At 44.2% G+C, this 21,925-nt stretch overlaps 1 protein-coding gene across 4 annotated transcripts in view; it reads left to right on the top strand.

Moving 5' to 3' along the window:
- Positions 1-15,586, top strand: part of Sh3rf2 (SH3 domain containing ring finger 2) — a 108,799-nt gene extending 93,213 nt beyond the window's left edge. For 3 of the 4 annotated variants that reach the window (XM_074076735.1, XM_074076732.1, XM_074076733.1), the window contains 4 exons: positions 959-1,129; positions 7,317-7,567; positions 10,790-11,148; positions 14,270-15,586. In XM_074076735.1, the coding sequence (XP_073932836.1) occupies positions 959-1,129; positions 7,317-7,567; positions 10,790-11,148; positions 14,270-14,548 (1,060 nt within the window). In that variant the 3' untranslated portion in view covers positions 14,549-15,586. The remainder of the gene's footprint in view (positions 1-958; positions 1,130-7,316; positions 7,568-10,789; positions 11,149-14,269) is intronic. The other variant, XM_020162585.2, reaches the window with a different exon arrangement.
- The last annotated feature ends 6,339 nt before the right edge of the window (positions 15,587-21,925 follow it).

The raw sequence follows: 21,925 nt of genomic DNA, 5'->3' as shown, positions 1-21,925 counted from the left end.
AAAAAAAACTTGCAGATGAGCACTAGAAGTTAGATACTCCTAACCTCTTTGATAAAACTTTTCAGTGTCTCACGTCTTTAGGATCTAGAAGGACTTGCTAATGTCTAGCCTGAGTGTTGTATTCTGGTGACCCGTATGTCCAGCAAGGAAAAGTGGGTTCCTCCAATACCTTCAATCAGGCATCTGTGCTCACTCCTCAGTCTCTGCCTAACTATTCCCTATCATCTTCACTGTCCAGACTCACACCTGGATGATACCTGTCTGATTCCAGCATGGACTTTGGAGTGCAATGTCTCCAACTCAAGGACATTTTTCCGTGTTTATTATAAGCCCCTCCTTTCTGCCATGTAACCAGCATTCCATTATGTGCCAAAAATATAGAAATTAACTCCCGCCTCCCACTTGTCAACATTTGCTTCTTTGCTTACCCTCAGCTAGCTCCTCTGGCTATTCCTGAGAGTCAAACATGTTCCCACTCTCAGTCACAGGAGTGGAGCAGAGCAGCTTCTATGTAGACCTCTCTTTTCCCTGAGCATTGCTCACAGTGAATGTTTTCTTGGGGAACACACCAAGCAGTAGTGAAAAAGCAACCTAGTAACCATCACTTGGAGGTTTGAGACCCATCTCTGCCATTCATTTCTGGTCATCAAGACCTTTCTCCATTCATTCTCCAGTTCCCTATTAAATTGCCAATGTTGGCCTAAATTAGTGATTTCTAGCTGCATAGTGCTCTGTGGAGGAGGAACAGAGAGATGGACAAGACAGAGATCTGCCCCCCTCCGCTGCTATTTCAACTAGGTTGTTCCACTTTTATCTCCCCTGTACATGGAAATTTCAGTTTTTAAAAGGCCATTGGACTGATGGGCTCTGGAGGCTTATCTCCCTCTGCTATTCACAGGCTCTGTGCCCTCCACAGGCATGCTCACCTTCTTCCCTCACCAGTTCCCTGTGTCTCCAGGTTTGTAGCCCTGCATTCCTACTCAGCTCATGGACCTGATGAGCTAGACCTGCAGAAGGGAGAAGGCATCAAGGTTCTGGGGAAGTACCAGGATGGCTGGCTGCGTGGCATCTCCTTGGTCACTGGGCGAGTGGGCATCTTCCCAAGCAACTATGTCATCCCCATTTTCAGGTATGTCCCCACCAATCTCAGACACTGGATGAGAGGTTGGGTCATCCTAGGCAAGGGGCCATCTGTGGGTTGGACTGATGGAGGACTCCTTGCTACACAGAGTATAGATCAAGAAATAGCTTTTGCCTTAGTATCCCCCTAACAGTTAATATGCACTAAAAATAGTCTTTATAGCTCTTCAGAGTTTACTTTTGTCTCTTTTAACTCATTGGCCAAACCCAAGAATCTTTTCTCTATTCTATTTTACAGACGAGGATACTGATGTGCAGTTAAATAATTTACTTAAGAACTAGATTTCAGGTTTTCTTCTGCACAAATCCCAGTATTGCTACATCACATCTTATTCCCCAACACCCCATCTAGTAGAATAACCAGAAAATATGGTCAGTTGACCTCCCCAGAGCACCCTGGGAAAGTTCTCAGTATACTAGACCATTAGGCAGCATTTCCATGAACTCGGACTTCTATCATCCATGCCCCCAGTCAAATGCTAGTTGCCCGGCAGTAACATTTCTCTTCAGCTTTGCCCAACCTTTTCCATTCTGTGCCATACAGAATTTCACTGACCCACAATTTGTTCTGTTACCTCACATCATGTCCAAAAAGCTACCCAAGACTCCTCTTGAACTCCAACCCCCACCAGCCCAGGCAAGGCCAGGAAGCAGTGAAGCCATCACCACACATCATGCCCTGACTTTATGACATGGGACACATGTCCAAGAAAAGTGACAGTCCTTTGTACCCTGTGGAGTCAGACCTAGAGTCACATGCCCACTTTGGGGTATTCACTTAGGTGAGGCACTGTGTCTGGAGGAGGGCAACAATGATGGTGAGAAAACAGCAGACTACAGCATGGCAGAAACTGAGAAAATAGGGTGACTTAACCTTTAGAAGACAAGGGCCAGAAGAATCTTAATGAGCTGTGTTAAACCAGGAGGTAGATTGGTTGTGTGAAGGGCCAGTGGAGTAGCCCGGGGGATACAACTTAGGAGGTTTGAGTTCAATAAAAGGTTGTGTTTTCAAATCTATAGATTTTTTTCAATCAGGCTGGCTAATGAGATAGAGGACCCCATTTGTGAGAAGGGTACAGGCAAGCTCTGTCTTTACAGATCCAGGGTAACAGATAAAGATTTCTTTACATGCAGAAGTTGGAATAGAAGACCAGGGTTATTTCTTCTAATGAAAGGTTCTTAGAATTTGTTTTTAGTCAAACTATGAGTGTTTGTAACTGATACTTTAATTTCTTTCTTCCACAAATATTTATCAAATGCTACTATGTGTCAGGTATCTTTCCAGCACTAGGAAAATACCAGTAAACAAAATACATAAAATTCCTGCCCACAGTAGCTCATATTCTAGTGGGAAAGTTAGATAATTAACAAAGCAGGTAATATATACAGTGTATTAATGGTAAGGATTAAGAAAAGAAATCAGGAAAGAGGGGTAGGATTTATGGGGGAAAGTTACAATCTTATATAGGTTGGCAGTGATACTGATAGAAGTAAGGAGAATGAAGGAAATGAGGAGGTAAACCATGCAGATCTTCGACATGCATTCCAGGCCAAAGAAACAGCAAGTACAAAGGCTCTGGAGTGGGAATTTACCTGACACGAAGGCCAACAGGATTGGAATAAAACAAGTGAGATGAGAGATTAGTGGGCGATGAGGTCAGAATGGTAGAAGAGGGTTGAGTCATCAGAATTTCCTAGGTCACAATGAAGGATGTGGTTTTAACCTTATTGTAGAGTTTTAGCAGAAGAATGACATTGATCTAACATGTTTAACCTTAATCTCTCTACCTGCTAGATTCAGAGTAACCTCTAGAGAAGAAAGGGTAGAAGCAGAAAAACTAGTTAAGAGGATAGTGTAATAATCCTGGGAAGAAGTGATTATAATCTGAATCAGTGTCAGCCATGGAGGTAGTTAGAAGTGGTTAGATTCTAGAAATGCCCTGAAGTTAGAGGCAACAGGATTTTCTAATAGATCAAATATCCAGTATGGAGGAATAGAGGGTTCAAGGTGAGTCCAAGCTTTTTGCCTTGGTTAACAGTAAGATGGAATTTCCTTTTACTGAGATTTAAAAACCATAAGAAGAGCAGGTTTTGAGGTATGGGGGAAGCAAAAGCTTAGTTCCCAGCAGATCAAGTCTGAGATGCCTATTAGTAATCCAGGTAAAGATGTTGGTAAGCCATTCAGTATACAAGTCTAGCATTTAAGAAAGAGCTCCCGGCTCTAAGCCTTAAGATTAGGTGAGATTATCATGGTAGGATCCATGGTATCAAGAGACTGACAGTGAGCCAGAAGCTAAAATCTTTAAGGAATAAGGACAGAAACAGACCTAGAGGGTATATAACAAGGTGGAGTGGGGTAGAGAGTCTGATAAAATGAGTCAAAGCTGGGAAGTGTTGGAGAAGATGGGAGATGACCTGAAAGTGACAGTGAGGAGCAAAGGGGATGCCTATCTTGATTTATGAACAGTTTCTCCTATGGGATCTAAGATGAACCATCCAAGCCCATGCTACTACTAGGGCCTTTGTGCATACATTAGACTTCAGCCCAAAATGTTGGTTATGCCATCAAAGAGCCATGAGAATAAAATTGATTATATATTTTGTCACCTAAATGAGGACACTATTGAACATGTAGAAGCTGAGGACTTTTCTGGGAAAATTAGGATATATGGCCACCGTAAGTAGAAAGCATGTAGGATTCCATCTCTGTGTTTTTCAAAACTCCATCTTCTATTTCTCTTCTGCTTGACTTTTCTCCTGGGTAGGATGTGTGGTGCTCTTGGGCAGATCATGAGCATCTTCTCAGTTCTTGGAGATGACATTCCACACCGTGGGTGAAGAATCAGCACCATAGCTTGACATTCAGCCCACTCCTTCCAGTTTACAGAAATCTGAACATACGCACATCTTAGACAACTGTTGGGGCATGGTTTTCCTTATAAGGAAGCAATATTCCCAAGAATAAGTCCCTGTTCAAGAAGATGCTCCTGGGGGTAATTAGGTGAAGAGGATCTCACTGTTGATCGTCTTAGATTCCATCCCCACTAATCTTGAACACAAATAACATATGCCCAATTTGCCTCTCTGGGTGAAGCTATCCCTTGCTATTAACTACCCTTTCCACTGTGGGAAGTTTCATTCTCCCCATTTTTCAGGACTGAAAAAGGCTATCTTTGTCAGGCAAGAACCTAGTGGGTTGGGCTACGCGTGCAAAACTCCTTTCTGTTTTTTAATTCTGTGGGTTTGAAGCCCTGCTTTTTTTCCCCTCCTTTGTCTTTGTTTTCCATTTGCAGTGGTAACTCTGCACTACCATCAGCCTCCTTAGCATATAGTGCAGCCAGAGCTCAGAGATGCAGAGTGCCTCTGCGCATCGGAATCTTTGCTCTTACTAGCATCATCCCCTAAAGAACTGAGCCAGCCAGGATTTGAAGATTAACTATAGACAAGAATTGACAAAAATGCCAAGGTTTAGATTTTAAATTCAGTAAGTGAGCCTTTTAACTACTAAGAGTCAAAAATGCTCCTAGTCCTCTCTAGGCTAAATGGTGACACCAACCTGTCCAGCTCTTGTTGACCACAAATAAGTCTCTGCCATCATAAAGTCTCTTTGCTTCCCAGATCCTGGAGCTATCCAGAGGCTCAAGCTGTATAGAACCGCTGTCAAGTTTCCAGCTGCCCAGCATCCAAAGCTCTTCTTCACAGCACCAGCATCCATTTGAATCACCTCCCTTGTGTGTAGTGTTAGTGGGAACCAGATGTTTCCTCCCTTTGTCTCCTCCACTTGCCTCTCAACCTATCACACAGCCAGGGATCTCCGCCAATCTTTCACTCCTGCTTGAGACTTTGAACTTGAACAGGGGAGGAAAAGATGCGGGCAACATTACAGACCATTCATTGTGGGCTCCAGCAGTAGCATCTGACCTGATGCTTCCTGCTGCAGATTCCTTTGCTGGGCCCCTTGCAGCCTCCCTTTCGAGTCCTCCGGATAAATTCCCTTCTGCCCAATTAGCCAGGGTAGTTAGTTCTCTTTGCTACAACTTTCACAGGCACATTTGCCAACCTGGTGCCTTTTGGGTGGAGAAGAGATAAAAGGGCTCCCACTCCTTGGCTTTTAACTCTGAGCACAGACTGTATGAAAGTGGTCAAGGTCCAACCTTTCTCCTTAGCAGGAGTCCCCCAGAAGAACTCTGTCTGTAATGACCCTTTCAAATCTGGAGAAAGCTCTTCAGGGCTAACATCCCAGACAGAGAAAATGATACAGGGATCTGCTCAATGGAGCAAATCAAAAGTAACATTCACTCCTCTCACTTAAGCCCAGAATGTCATACAGTCTCCTCTGGAAAACAAGAATCATAATGTCTTCAGGTTTGGGGTTTCATGGGGACTAATTAATACATGTTAGCAAAGTGCTTTGATGTTGGAAGAAAGTGCTAGGTAAGTGCTAAGCTTCTAACCAAAAGACATAGAGGGACTCACTGTTGGATGGGAAACTTAGGATTTAGGAGTTCCTGGAATCTGGCCTAGTGCTGGGCTCAGAAAAATGAGGTCATACCTTCATCCATAAATAGTCATTCCAAGAAGGGACTGGCGGAATAAGGCTGGCTTGGCCATAATTATCTGTGCTTCGTCCTTGCTGCTGCTGCTGCTACTGCTGGAAACAATTTTGGAACTAGTCTTTCTTGTTGCAAATGCATTTTGCAGCAACCAAGTGTTTAAAAGACAGCAGATCAGCTGTGCTCTGCCATGGACACCAAGGCTGGAGAGTCCTCTCTCCATTGCCTGGGTCACACCTCCACAATATCATCTGGTTTCTCTCTGGTGGACAGCCCATGCCTCTCCACACACTGCACCACCATGGGAACAGAGCAGGTGACAGCCGTGGGTAGAACTGCCCTTGCTGTAAGCATCAGTTCTTAGAGAAATTGGCTGCATATGCTTCTTGGGCAGCATTGACCACGATTAAATGATGTCTTACCTATCTTCCTACGACACTGGCTCTTTATTAAACTTACATCATTTTTTAATAAACAGAAGGAGATGAGGGGAAATAACCTACGGGAAACCACCAAAGCATCCCTGTGCCAGGCCTTACTTGAGTTCACTATTCCCAGGGAATTAGCAGAGGTTACTTAATCAACACAGTGACAGGGTGATTGATGGACTGCTTGGTAGGAAATGTGAGGTTAGGGTTAGACTGGTAAAAGGGAAAGAAAGGCATGTAAAATGACAGCCACTCCCCATGCAGTTCAGGGAGTTGTGGGCTAGAAACAGTGGACAAGAGATTTTTGCAGTTTTAAAAAACAATACTTTTCTTAAAAATCACAGCCCACGGCTGAAGAACTAGGGTCTTATGGAGGCAAGTACAGGGCCTACTCACTGCTTTAGTTCATTTATTTCAGGCAGGATAAAAGGTTTTTCCTGCTACCAATAATGAATGCTCTAGCATTATAGAAGGTGGTTAGCTCAATGGTAAGGACAGAGGGCCAGATTAGACCTGGGTTCAAATCCCTAGTCTAGCACTTGTTTGAGCAAGTAACCATTAATCTGTTTTTCTTTTTAAACTATGAAATGGTGGCACTAATAGTACTAGCTAAGAAGCCTCTCATAAAGAATTCATGATAACATGGGCAACACTTGGCCAGTGCCCAGTACCCCACTCAACATGTGTTAGCCACAATGACTGGTATCAGTGCTGAAAGCATCATGGCAGTCATTCAATAAACATTTATCAATTAACAACACATGCAGAACACAGGGGCTGTATAAAATAAACCATATAAATCTCTGCCTCCAAAGAGTTTAGAATCTAGTGGGAAGCATGCAATACAAGAAATTACCACTGGGAAGTGAAACCAATATATGTGCTCTAAACTGGCTGAAGGGACATGGGTGAGGCTTTTGTGCTCAGAGCTGCAGTGAAAGATGCAATTCACATCTTGTTCTAGAACCTCATGAACTCTCTCTCTGCCCCCAGCACACAAACACAGTTCACAAGGTATAGGGAGTGGGGCCATTTCGTTAGGCCTGTGGTTGACTAAACGAGTGAATGGTCAGCAGAGGATGAGGGTAGCCACATTTGGTGTATGGTTGGGAGCTGATGGTTTTTTAAAATAGGATTCTTGACTGAACATTTTCTCTCTTCATTTCTTCTCTTCAAAAATACATCCAACATCTAGAAAGACCTCTAGTTTTCCAGATTCCCGGAGCCCTGGTCTCTATGCCACATGGACATTATCCACCTCCTCTATGTCCTCCCAAGGCAGCTTTTCAGAAGGTGATCCCCAGCAAAGCCGTCCTTTCAAATCTGTCTTTGTGCCCACTGCTGTCGTCAATCCCGTGCGGAGCACAGCTGGCCCAGGGACGTCAGCACAAGGGTCTCTTCGGAAAGCACGAAGCAGCATGAGAAAGAGTAAGTGGTGGCAGAGAGGTACGTGCCTTAGAGCTAAGTGATGGCAGGGGGTCTGACCCTGGGGTGGGTACACAGGGTGGTCTTCACAAAAGGATCTCAGCTTTAGGATGAGCTTCTGCGATGGGTGCTTTAGCCTCCCAAAAATTATTATTTTACTGATGGAAGCCAGACCAACGGAAGGTCACAGTCCTGAATCACTTCACGCATGCACAGTGCATGACTGTGCATCACTTAGGGTGATAGCAACCCTATGTGCCAGAATGAATTAGAACGCAGTCAAGGTGGATGCTGCTTTTTATTAAGACAGATTGGTAGAACCCCTGTGGGCTCAATGCGCTAGGGAAGCCCCTAGGGGGTGGGCAGACAGGACCTGGGAGTAGGAAATGAGAACTTAGAGACCAATGCTCTGGGTCCTGGATTTCACCATGTTATTTAAGAAATATATGCATAAGGTTTTGGTTTTTTTTTTTTAAGGTTACAGCATATCCCTAAACTCTCAATTCAAAGCTTTAGACAGACGGATGGATAAATGGATGGATGGATGGAGTAGGTGGATGGGTGGATGGATGGATAGATAGATAGATAGATACACAGACACACTGATTAATCATGCTCACTATACTGTTCTATACTTGCTTTTATTTTTTCCTATATAACATCTACGTTGAACACGTGGCAATTCATTTTCATTTTAAGAACCATGGTTTTTATCTCTTTACATATTGAGTTTCTACATAAGATTTCATTTTTAGGGAGTCTGAAAAGAATTTGAAACCCTGTTCTACAAAACATCAGTTTTCTTCATCTGTAACAAGCCAAATACAATAAATATGATTTATTCTATATCCCCTGATTTAAACTGAGTTCTGCAATTCCTCTTGCAATCTTAACAAATTATTAAACATGAAAAGGCAACACAACTAGGAAAGACATAAGAAGAACATGTGGGTTAGTATGTCACATAAGAAAATCCCCAAGAAATAGAAAGCACATACCATCACTCTACCCTGTCCCAGTGCTTCCATCCAGTGACCTCCTGGGACACCAGTGTTACTGCTCTGGCTACTTCATTTCACCAAAGCATGCCCTCTGCCTTTGCCTCCCATCCTTCCTCCATCTTCTCCCCAACATACACACAAAACTAGTAATCCACTACAAAGTAGTGGATTTGCAAAATTGAAATTAAAATAACACCCACCTCCTCAGCATTACTATACAGACATAATAAAATAATATATACAAGGCTGACAGTACAGCGCCATAACATAATAATCTCTCAAGAAACATTTGGTTTTTTAATATATATATTATTTTATTAATAAGACAAATTTTATTAGTAAATTTTATCATTGCTATTACAACTAAACAGATAATCTGGTCCATCCAGAGCATGAACTCGTTTAGGGTTGAAATGAGTCTAGACCAATCAGAAATGCACAGAATTGCCTTGTGTTTGACAATAGCTCACACTCCAATATGCTCCCTCTCTACCTCCATGTAAATCTTGATTTGCTTGGAGCTTTGATTGCTTGCATTGTACACACATGTAATAAGAAAGCATTAAATCTCTTGAAATTTAGAAATTGAAAAGATAAATAGATAAACATGATGCCAATTTTTCACACATTTACAGGAACCTATGGACGTGTCTGCCTGGGGTTGCTTTGACTTCCCAGGTCCAAAGGCTATCCCTTTCTCCCTTTTCTCAAGGTGAGACTGGTCAGGCTATCAGTCTCACCAAAGCAAAGAGAAATGACAGGAGAACTGAACATGTGCAGCTCACAGGGCTGTCAGTAAAAAAAATGTCTAAATTGAAAGGTCAGACTTGTGTAAATGGTGACAGGCTTGCTTGCAGCAGCTGGGAATGTGACTGTGTTTAGTGAGTGTTCTGCTTTTTCATGTTCACATCTGGCCTGATGAAGAGTCACAATGCAGAATGTGGTTGTGGCTCGCTCTGCACTAGACAAAAGCAACTTTGATTCAAACATGTCTGTAGAGTGTCAGGAAAGACTAGAGTCTCTGGCTAGGAGACCTTTTTGAGAAATGGCCCACAGTGCTTTCTTAGGGTGTCTCCCATGTCTGCCCCCAGGATGCAATGAACCCCCCCTATTCCTCAGGTCACCTACAGGACATATGTTCAAGGGAAGAGGATCTCCTGTCTTTAATGCATTTCAGGGGGAGGAATGGCTTCCTTTTACTAAGAAGGACTATGTCAATTTTAAAAACAGTGATCTCAGGAAGGGACAAAACCAAATGCTTGGACTTTGCATTTCCAGAAAATAACAACAGCTAACAAGCATGGGGCATCTATGATGTTCCAGGCACCATCTGACTAACACTATGTGTATTTCATAAGATGGAATCCTCACAACAGCCTGTGGTGGACTGTTATCTCCAGTTTACAAATGAGGGATCTGAGCTTCAGGACACTGGCATGACTTGCTTGTCCCAGGCACCCTGGGAGGAGATCTGCTTCCAGATTCAGTCATGAGACTACAAAGATCAACACCCCACCTAACTATGGACTCACGTTTTATGTCTGCCTGAAGTCCTGCTTGTCTAGCACACACATTTCCTCCCTTCCTGTAGACACACATACACACACACCACACACACACACACACACAGCATCCCTACCACCTCATGTCTAAATCCTGTTCGAACTCTCTCCAGCAAGAAGCTGCTTAGAGTCCTCCCTCTCCCTTCTTCCTCTTTCCCTCCCTCTTGTCCTCCTCAGTCATCTAAGTTTCTCAATATCTTCTACCTTTCTGTGTCTGGCTCTGTCTTTTGAGTCCTTTTGGTCTGTCTGCCTCTATGCCTGTTTTCACTGTGAAGCTATCTTTGTGTCTCTCTCCCTCACTCTCCATATAAAGGAATAGAGAGAGAGAATAGATATGTGTGTGTGTGTGTGTGTGTGTGTGTGTGTGTGTGTGTGCGTGTGTGTGTGTGTGGTGTCAGAAGGCATATTGCTTCCATTTGCATTCTCTCATACACACACACACACACACATAAACACACATACACAGCATTCAACTAGTGAGCTATTTGCTGCTAGCATCAGCAAATAACACTATAAAAAGAATAAGGTCACCTTTGAAAGACCCTGGGAGAATGTGAGCACAGTCAAATTAAGAACACACTTAGCTATTCTGGGATATCAGGGCACACTGATTATCCAGCCCCAACTCAACCTGCTGTCAGCTGCCTCTGTGGCTGACATCTCTGTCATATAATCCCCAGATGGATCCCTGCAGAGACCAGTCCAGACAGGGATCCCCACCCTCATGGTGGGCTCCCTCCGACACAGTCCCACCATGGTGGTACGGCCTCAGCAGTTCCAATTCTACCAGCCACAGGGGGTGCCCTCCTCTCCCTCGGCAGTGGTGATAGAGATGGTACCCAAGCCTGTTCCCGAGGGGGAGCCTGCCCTCACCTGCATCAGCAGAGGCAGCGATACTAGGATCCACTCAGCAGCCAGTTCTGTCATCATGGAAGGCAAGGAAATCCCCATCAAGAGTGAGCCTCCATCAAAACCACCTGCATCTGCCCCCCCATCGATCCTGGTGAAACCAGAAAACTCAAGAAATGGCACTGAAAAGGTAGGAATGGAATGACATTGGGGTCTGATTCTTTAGCCCCCAATTTTTGCACCCTGTCCCAGCACCTGAGATTTTAGTATTGGTGGACAAGGACACAAAATGGCAGCCACAAAAGATTCCTCAGACACAATATCCCCCATCATCATACTATTCACACCTTCACCTCTCTTTTGCTTCCCAAATATTTTATTTATTATTTCTTTATTTTGGTGGAACTGGGATTTGAACTCAGGGCTTCAAGCTCACAAAGCAGGCTCTCTACCACTTGAACTACATCTCCAGTCCATGTTGCTCTGGTTATTTTGGAGGTGAGGGCTTATGAACTATTTACCCAGGCTGGTCTCGAACTACCATCCTCCAGATTTCAGCCTCCCATGTAGCTAGTATTATAGGCATGAGCCTCCAGCTCCCAGCCCCAAATATTTTATACTTCCTTCTTTTGAGGAGCCTGGAAGAAAACATGGCTTTGACATCAGACAAATCTTGATTTGAACTCCAGCTCTGGCTGGGTCAGCCTTCTGGGGCTTTTTTTTTTTTTCCCTCTCTAATCTATAAAATGGAAGTATAAGAATACTAATGGCCACATAGCCATGGAGAAGAGATTAAACAATGTAAGATCTGTAATGACATATAATTACTCATCAGATAAAAGGGGCAACTGAGGCACAAGAGAATTTAAGTGACATCAAAATCCCATAGAATGATAACTCCAATGACTGACTTATTGTGACCTTTGTGGTAGAGAGCAGATCTGCTAAGGGTTAGTCCAGAGCTTTCTGCTAGAAGACATGGGTTTTTGTAATATCCTAGAAGCAAGAGGGATGGTGGAAAGGAAGAAGTAACATGAAGGAATCAGGTGGCATTCATTTAACTTTCAGTTTATCAAACATCACTACCACCATGGCTGCCATACCACCATCACACATTGCCCCCAGAATGGAAAGAGGAGGTCGTTTCCTCCTGTTGATAAACATTTACTAAATCCTAATAATCTGGCATGTGCCCTGCTACATACTTCACACGTCCTTATCTCACTTCATCCTGACAACAACCCTCTGAAGTAGGTGTTGTTTTCATCCTCATTTTCGTTTTTGTTTTTGCTCTGTGGTACAGGGATTTTTTTGTACTCAGGGTCTTGTGCTGGCTAGGCACACACTCAACCACTTGAGTCACACCTCCTCCCTCAGCCTTTTTGCTTTCAGTTATTTTTCAGGTCTACCCTCAGACCATAATCCTCCTCCCTACAGCCTTGCACATAGCTGGGATTACAGGCATACACCACAATGCCTAGCTTGTTCTTTAAGGCTCACTTTTGCCTGCTATGGCCTCGAACTGCAATCCTCATATCTCGCCACTTCTCAAGTAACTAGGATTGTGGATGTGAGCCACTGTTTTTGAAACATGGTCTCACTACATTGCCCAGGCCTCAAACTCATGATCCTTCTGTTTCAGCTTTCTCAGTGCTGGGATTACAGATGTGCACAACTACACCCAGCCTCATCCTCATTTTAAAATGAGGAAATAGGGTTCAAGAACATTACTTGAAGCCACAGAGCTGACACACATAAAAAGAATTCAAATCTGATCTAAAAAGTCATGCTCTTTTTGTGTGTGTGGTATGGGGCTTGAACTCATGGCCTACACCTTAGGCCACTCCACCAGCCCTTTTTTATGTTGGGTATTTTTGAGATTGAGGCTCGCAAACTACTTGCTTAGGCTGACTTTGAACCGTGATCCTCCTGATCTCTGCCTCCTGAGTAGCTAAGATTACAGGCGTGAGCCACCGGTGCCCAGCAAAATTCATGCTCTTAATGCTAAGCTAAAGCTTATAGGGAAAGCATTTAGAAAAAGTTAGCATTGACTGAATAAATGTTAGGAGCTCTTATTCTGACGTGTTTAGTAATCCCCCAGACCTCATCAAAAATGATGAGGAAACTTGGATTCTCACTTAGAGACCCAAAGGTTGAATTTCATGGAAAAAGGAAATCATTTCCAGGCAGTGCCACAGGACGCTTCATTAAACCCTAGGACAGGGACTGGGCAAAGCAAATACCGTTAATTACCAGGCTGATAGATAACAAGCTAGGAGAGGTGAAAGGAAGCTCAGGTGCTGCCAGGATGGGGCAGGGCCCCGTGCACCAGATCTTTGATTCTTTCTTTCTGAGACAGGGTCTCAGACTGGCCTTGAATTCACAATTCTCCTGCCTCCGCCTCCTGACGGGTGGGGTTACAGACATGCGCCACCATGCCTGAACTGTGCCTTTGATCTTTTAAGGAGACACATGAAAACCTCATTTTCATATGCAGTCTTTATGTGTAGAGAAGTAAATCAAACTCTTAAACATTCTGAAAGGTAAATCCTGCCAGCAGATGTCCAGGGAGCAAGCTCTGTGCTGAGAGCTCACAAGGCTCTTGTGGAAATCTCTAAATGGGGCCATCAGGAGAGGCCTCAGGAAGATCTGGGCCTTAAGGGAACAGGGTGGAAGGATCAGAGAAGGTGGACTTGTACTTCCCCAAAGGGAACAAACCCTCTTGCCTCAGGCCCTTTTCACGGGCTGTTGCCCACCCAGGTAATTCCTATTCATTCTTCAATCCTCAATTTAAATAGCTCTGCCTGTGAGAAGCCTTCCCTGACCCCCATCCCAGCTGGAGTTAGATGCACCTCCTTAGTTCTCAGGATCTTCTATATCCCCCATTATAGCACTTGTTTTCTGGTCATCAGTTTTGTTCACTCTTAGATTCACAGCAGCTGACGGAGCATATGATGCATAGTAGACACATTAGACACACATACTTGCTGAATGAACACCACAGAAATGAGACATTTCAAGTGAGGACAAGGGCTGGCAGAGTGGTTCAAGTGGTAGAGCACCTGCCTGGCAAGCATGAAACCCTGAGTTCAAACCTCAGTATCGCCAAAAAAAAGAAAGAAAAAGAAAATCATATCATCTGTCAAGCAGTAAGAGCCTCTGTATAGCAAGCCTGAGGCCCTGAGTTCAAACCCCAGGGTCACCAAAGAAAAAAGACTACAGTGGGGACAAGTGTAGAAAAACATGACTTCACTCCCCAGAGAAAGACTACATAGCTCACCCATGTTGCTTTGCTCTCCTTTCTCTTGCAGCAAGTCAAAACTGTGAGATTTCAGAATTACAGCCCTCCTCCTACCAAACATTACACCTCCCATCATCCCACCTCCGGAAAGCCTGAACATCCAGCCACCCTCAAGGGGTCTCAACCTGAAGCAGCCTCCTTGGGTCCAGAGATGACCATCCTATTCGCCCACCGAAGTGGTTGCCACTCTGGACAGCAGACAGATCTCCGAAGAAAGTCAGCTTTTGGCAAGGCTATGACCCCAGTGTCCACTGCCTCAGCTACACAGATCACATTTCCCAACAAATGAGTCTAGGGGTGGTTTTTCTTAAACCACGAAGAGGTGAATTGCATTTAAATACAGTCCGCCTCCAGTGAAGGCATCCTGCCATTATTTGGTGACTTGAACATGGGTCAAGTCACCAAAACATGCCCATTTTACCTCCAGGAAAGGAAAAGTGGGAACAGGAATTGCTGCCCTGCTTTGGGTAGCTTTCCAAACAATGTACTCAGGAGAGTGTCACACCTATGTCCTCCAGTGGAGAGTATGGCCTCTCATTCTGTGTAGAGTTTCTGTGTTGTCCTAAAGGGGGCTTCAACCACAAGTGCAGCAATGGTCAGATTGTTGGCATTGCTTCTTTGTCCTTATTACCATTTTCTCCTCACTGTCACACTAGAACAACTTCTATGCACTGGCTTCGTCCACAGACTCATAATTCTGCCTACAAAGGGAAAATTTGGGAGAAGGATATGAGATACTTTGTTCTGAGAAACCTCTAAAACTAAAGGAAGTCAGCTTTCTGAGTTTACCCCAAACAAGAAGGTCAGAGAGAAAACTGACTACCAAAATATCAAACAATTTGCATTGTCAAATTTTTTGCTTTTCCTGGTTTCTTCTCATTTGGGGGAGACAATTCAACAAAGTTAATGAGAACGTTCCAGTCCAAGACTAAAGGAGGGGTGCTTCTTAGAGGAAAGATGCTGTCAGTTCTGGACCAAGAAGGTTAGAGAGGGAAAGGGGAGAAAGGAGGAGGAAAAAAAGGGAGGGTGAAAAAGTACAGAGAAGATGACGAAGGGATAAGAGTTGGAGAGAAAGATGAACTTATCAGGGAAGAAAATAAAAAAGGAATGGGGAAGGCAACCCTTACATTACTGATAGAGAAGGAAAAGGACAGTCTGCAATGGAAAAGGGGTAAAAACCAGGTGACCCCACAAACACGGGACTGAAATGAGTGGACCCAGCTAGGCAGAGCCTTGTAAACAGGGGTGAAGGAGCCATCCCAAAGAGCCAAGGCCATGCTGTAAGACAGCCCATTAATTCTCATTAAACTTAATTGTTGTGATTTAACATTCATTGCATGCCCATCAATGTGGACACTGACGCATCAATGCCATTTGCTAAAGCTGGGTGCCATAAAAAAAAAAAAAAAAAAAAGCCGGTCTAATTAGATCTTTCCCATGGACAGTTCTTGAAGGTCTTAGGATTACAATCATCATTTACCCACCCACACACTTGGCAAACCAAATTATCCATAGACCTTTCCAGACCTTAATAGACCAAAACAACCATCATCTTGCCAAGGAATACTCTGTGTCAGATCTTTCAGGCTGGTAGAATGTTGTCTAGCATTTCTGAGAGATATTGTGCTCCACAAAATCAACATGCCCAACTCCATCCCTCATTGACCTGAATGGAATCATCCAGGTGGAGAGGTGGGACAGTCACTAGGACAGGGAAATATGGTATAAGTTGTCAGAATATGAGTCCCTATGCCTCATCATTACCTTTTAGGGTGAAGTTTAGCAATGAATTTAGCAGTCTATGCCCAAAATGGCAGAGATATTGGCATGACGAGCCAACCAAAAATTTAGCCATTCCTTAGTAGCAATGGATCCAGTGAGTTTTCAACTTTTGTGACTGTCAATCAGGTTACTTAAGTGTAATGGAGACATCCCATGAAATGCAAATGAAAATGGAACACAAAACAGGAGAGTCTTCCTATCATTCGTATCTCTACAGGATGACCTCTCTGAGAAATGAAAACAACCCCAAGCCTTGTCACCCCCATTCCATCAGACCTTTCAATCATGCCCAGCTCGCTGCCTCGGAAACCAAATCCCATCTTTGTAGAGCTTTGTGAATGCGTGAAAGGGACACGGAATGTTGTTTCCAAGTAAAAATTGGCTTCACTATATGTGAAGTCATTGACATACTTCTAGCATTTACTACGTGCTAGGCACAGTGCTGAGGACTGTAAGACCCATACTCACGTAATTTCCACAACACTTTGTAGGGCATCTATAATTATCTCCGTTATAGAGCCAAGGAACTGGAGGCTTGAAGATTAAGCACAGACAGCAGCAAAGTGAGGATAGAGACCTGAGCTATCGGACATCAAAGCCCAACAGGGCACTGTGGAGTATGAACCAAAAGCCACCCTTGACTTCAGGACACAGACTCCAGACTACTAAGAGAAGCATAGTGCAATTATGGCTACAAATGCAAAAGAGCCCAGCAGGCTCTGCTGGACACAACCTGAATCCAAATCTTCATTTATCGCTTTCTGGCCACGTGATGCAGGGCAAGCTACTTAATCTCTCAGAGCTGCCTCTCTTAAGTAGGAATGATAATGGCTGTCAACCTCACTGGGCTATTGTGATGACCCACTGAGATAATAAAAATACAGGGACTTAACACAGTGCTGCCACACAGTGAACACCTAACAAATACTAGACGTGGATACTTTTAAGAGAAAAGGTCATCGAAATTCTAGGTGGGGAACTCTGAAACAAGGGCACGCCCAAGCAAACCAACCCAGCCCAGTCTCAGAGGTCAGAATACAGACTGAGCTAAGTCCTGAAGGGCAAGCAAGAGTCCAACAAAGTGATGGGAGAAAGGGCATTCCAAGAAAGGAATGGGACTTAAATGTAGCAAGTAAGCCAAGTTCCATTTACTTAGAGGAATCCACTCCTTCGTGGAACATTCCAGAGATCCCAGATAGAACCCTAGCATCCAAAGTCTGAAGATAAAAACCCCATACTGTGAGAGTTCACCTCAGTGGGACTCAGAAGCCCTAGGATCCCAAAAGTGCCTCTTTGTCCCATGGTCAGATGCAGGACCGTGGTGCCAGGAAAGGTGTGCTTGATTGGAGGAAGTGGGAGGACAGCTAAGGTGATAGCAGATCACAACCAGCCAAGAAGAGTGTCTGAGGACCATGTTTAAAGAAATGATCTCATTAATCAGCATCAAGATCCTCACTTAGGGCTTGTCCCTTTCCCTTCTCATGTGCATCCAGCCTCACCACCTCTAACCTACATTCTTACCATAGACAGGGCTTTTGGAGCAGAAGAGTATAAAGCAGTGTCCACTACTGTGACTTGGTAAGACTCAAGACTGACTCAATACATGATTCTGTGACTTCCAGCATCTCTTTTTTCTTTTTTTTTTTCTTTGTGGTACTGGGGTTTGAACTCAGGGTCTAATGCTTGCTAGGCAGATTCTTTACCACTTGAGCCATACTCCCAAACCCCAGCATCTCTTGAAAAGTCAAAATGGGGGGGAAAAAGTCAGAGGGTTTGTCCACATCAGGCCTGCTTGCCTGAGCAGCAGCAGTCCAGGGGAGCTGGGTCAGGGTCGAGGCGGCTTCAATTAAATGGACATTCACTTGTCAGTTTGCCAAGCTCCACACACCTGCTTCACTCACTCATATGACCCGCACCTGATATAGGCATAGTCCCCTTAGAGACTATGTGCTGGACTCCCCTCAAGTCATCATAAGCCCCTGAAAAGTTAGAGCTGAGTCTAGAGATCAGCTGAATCAGGACGCTCAGGTCTCCAAGTGTACTGAGCCTGACCTGGGACCTATTTTGAGGTGGCAACTAGGCATCTGTGTTTTTAATAATCTCCCCAAGCAACTCTGAAGCACATAAAGGAGGATCTAATCCACCTTTCTCACACGGGATAGCAGAGCTGACATTCAGGGGGAGTACGGCTACACTGATGATTAAAATATTGAACCAGGTCTGTGCTGATAGGTGAATTACAGATGCTCTGAGCTTTCTGAGACCTCCCTTCTCCTACACCCTAGCCCTGCCCCCAGATCCCCTCCATCAGCAGCTAACAGATTAAGGCCAAGCACAACTGAGAGCTCCAGAAATAAAACCCTTCTTCATTCTGATTGACTAGTGCTGACGCCATACTTACTACTGTCTTGACTACTACCCAGAACAGATCACCCAGAGGTCACCCAGCCACCGAGAGCACGGCCAGCAAGCCCTGCACTCTTCCACTCTTCCCTGTTCCATGCTCTCTAGCCTGTCTTTTTCAGCTGATGCCTTCCTTCATGGGCATAAGCAATGCTTGTGCATGTCCCAAATCCTTGCTTGGGTTTTGGCAGATATGGAAGTCACTTGTCTTCATGAGATGAGCAGGCATCTATCCTCAGCTTCATCCTCACCCACCTCTGACCACACAGGCCAGTCACACACCTCTGGAGTCCCTTCCCAGCTATTCAGCCGTGGCAAGGAGCCTAATAAAGTCCTCTCAAGTCTCCCCAGCTGAGATGGAGTGTTTAACAAGCTGGCACAGGTCAGGGCTGGAGCCAGCAGCCTGCTGCCACTGATGCTTCCCTTGTTTATGTCATGCAAAAAGAGACCTGAGCTCTCCCTTTGAGAGAAGAGACTATTAGCACTTCTAGCAATCTCTCACAGGACCATGACAGACAGTCACCTAGGGTATGTGTTTGGGAGGGGAGATCAAACCAGAGAAAATTAACTCCAAAGATCCTTGTGGCAAGTTGGTGTCTTTGGGAATAAATCATGCAAGGACATTTTGCTTAAAGTAGAGCTTTCTGCTAGGATTATATCCTAGACCAGAGCTCATACAAAATGTTCCCAGCAGGGTTTCTATCCACTGTTCTACACTTTGACAAAACAGAGGTGGGATCCAAGGTGTACCTTCACATCGAAGATAAAGAGTGTATGGAGGGACACGGAGGGGTATTACACACTCACCCACCCATTCATTCAACGACAGTTTGGACCAGGCAATGTGTATACAATGGTTAACAGGATAGACACAATTAAGTATAGTCCTCATAGAGGGGTGTTTCTTACTAGTTTTTTCTGGATTTGGGCCTCCTTTCTGTTTTTCTTCCTCTTTAATTGTTAAATATTTCATATATATGAAATACACTTTGACACATTTAGAATTATATGGGATCATAAAGCAACAAAATACCAGCCACCCAGCTTTTTAAAGAATAATAATTCTCAGTACCACTGAAGTCTACTGTGTGCCTTTCCCATTCCACTTCTTCCTTTTGCCAACCTCCCCCACAGCCAGAGTCATGAATCCCATGCCTATCACTGCCTTATAATGTTCTTCACATGGACCATATGGAATTTTAGTAAGCAAATATTGCAAAGTAAGGCATTGACCCTGCATGAACACTGGAACTGCCATCTGGCTTCTGTCACCACCAGGATTCTATGGCTGTGACTCATTCTGGGAGTTTTCATGCATCAGCATGTCTGGTTTTCAGAGGTTCTAGCCTAGAGGAATTTTACAAGAATTCTTCCAAATACAACTCTGTGTCTTCTAAATAAGAAAATATGATTTGAGGCAGTGCCCAAATTAAGTAGGGTTTCTTTTAAGCACCTGTCCTCCGGACCTTGCTGCTGGCACTTCTGAGTAGCCAACTACAGAAACTAAAAGTAACTCCTCAGAACCTGAAATCGAAAGGGAGCTCGCTGCTGCTGACAAACTCTCATAAGCACCTTGTGAGGTACACAGGGAAACACAACAGAACAGAAAACTGAGGCTCAAAATGTTTCAATTCCTTGCCTAAGGTCATAAAATCAGTTTGATAATGGCGTGAAAATTTAAAAAGAAACAGTGCCAGGCACCAGTGGTCCATCCTGTAATCCTAGCTACTTGGGAGACTGAGATTGGAAGGATTGTAATTCAGGACAGTCTGAGTAAATAGTTTGCAAAACCCCATCTCCAAAATAACCAGAGCAAAATGGACTGGAGGTGTGGCTCAAGTGGTAGAAGGCCTGCTTTGCAAGTGTGAAGATATGAGTTCAAAGCCCAGACCCACCAAAAAATAAAAGGAGGGAGGGAGGGAAAGAGGAACATCTGACTCCTCATCCAGCAATAATTGCCAGCATTTATTGAGCACCTACTACATGCCAAGCACTTTTCATGCTGCATGAATAATGCCATCTAACCCTACTCAACTCTATGAGAAAGGTATTGCTTCCATCTCATTGTAAAGATTTGAATTAAGGCTCAGAGAGCAAGTGACCTGTCCATGGCATCAAGGACCATAACCTTTACACCCTCTTTAATCTTAATCACAACCGCCCTCCTCTTCATGGCAACTGTAAACACACTTCTAGCATGATAGTGACTCCAAAGGATGCAAAGATGGTATGTGCTGCTGAGATCCCCAGGATGAGGGCGGGGCCAGGAAGAGAATCACTCAGAGGGTCAAGCCCTCCCAGAGAAAAACAAAGCGAGGTCTTGTTGTCCAAGAAACAGGGGTGGGAAGGAAGATGACTGAGAAGACTCTGCACAGAGAAATCAAAAGGCAAAAGCTACGCTTTCTGTGAGGGTTGCCAGACACAACCAAGCAACGTGAAAAAGAAGTGAAGCCTGCAATGTGGTTCTGGATCATCAATGTCAAAACACAAAGATCACTTTGCATTCCCAGATTGCTCCCTCTTTGTGACATCATTTCTGGTTTTGCCTGTCCTCACTCTAAATGATACAGAGTAGATTCCCAGAAGACAGGGATGTGACTTTCAAAATGACCCCCACTTTCGTTGTCTGTGTGGAAACAAGAGGGCTCACAGAGGTGATATCTTCCAGTGTTTCATGCTGGTGTTTATCCAAAGTTCAAGGGCAGCACCCACAGATGCGAGCTAATTATGCAAATAAGGTCACTGGTGATGGACAAGAACTGCAGCCTGGTAAGGAATAAAAGATGTCAGCAGGACCCAAGGAGAAAGGCATCTGCAGAGGCCATTTTGTGCATTGTGTGCACTTTATATCATTACCACTGGAACCTCTGCTAGTGTGACCAACTGACTTGATGAGAGTCATTTGTGATGTCAGGGTTTAACTGATATTGGTCACCTGTGTCCTGGAGGCCAGAGCCAGCTTACTGTCCTCCCGATGAAAAGAAAGACTCCTGACCATTTGAGAGGATCGTGAAAGCTATTTGTATCCAGATGACCCTCAGAAATGAGCAAAAAGGAAGATCAAATCAAAACACAAAGAAACAGCCAAAACAGGAACTCACATAAATACGGCCTCCAAAGGGTTATACCCAGATTCCTGCTCCCCGCCCCTTCTCCCACTTCTTTGGGAGATGTCTGATATCTCTGTCAAGGAGACGTGGAGGACTGCATTCCATGAAGAGTGTGTGTCAGTCGTGGCTAGAGAGAGAATGCACCAGCTTCCACAACAAGGAACAGATACTGTGTTGAAGGGGAGGCTAATTTTACATATCGGAACCACATTTCCAAATATTCTGTCCTGCACATTTTATTTATAAGCTTATTTTTTTAACCTTAAGTTGTTTTTAGATGGTGAGTTTGGGAGCTTAGGCCTTCTTCATTTGGAAGTATTCAACAGAGACCAGATTGTAAAGCATCATCTACCTCGGAACTGGGGGTAACT

Source organism: Castor canadensis, chromosome 6 (assembly GCF_047511655.1).
Source record: "Castor canadensis chromosome 6, mCasCan1.hap1v2, whole genome shotgun sequence".
Classification (NCBI taxonomy): Eukaryota; Metazoa; Chordata; class Mammalia; order Rodentia; family Castoridae; genus Castor; species Castor canadensis.
Note: the sequence above shows the minus strand (reverse complement) of the source record. Positions and strands in the feature narration are given on the sequence as shown.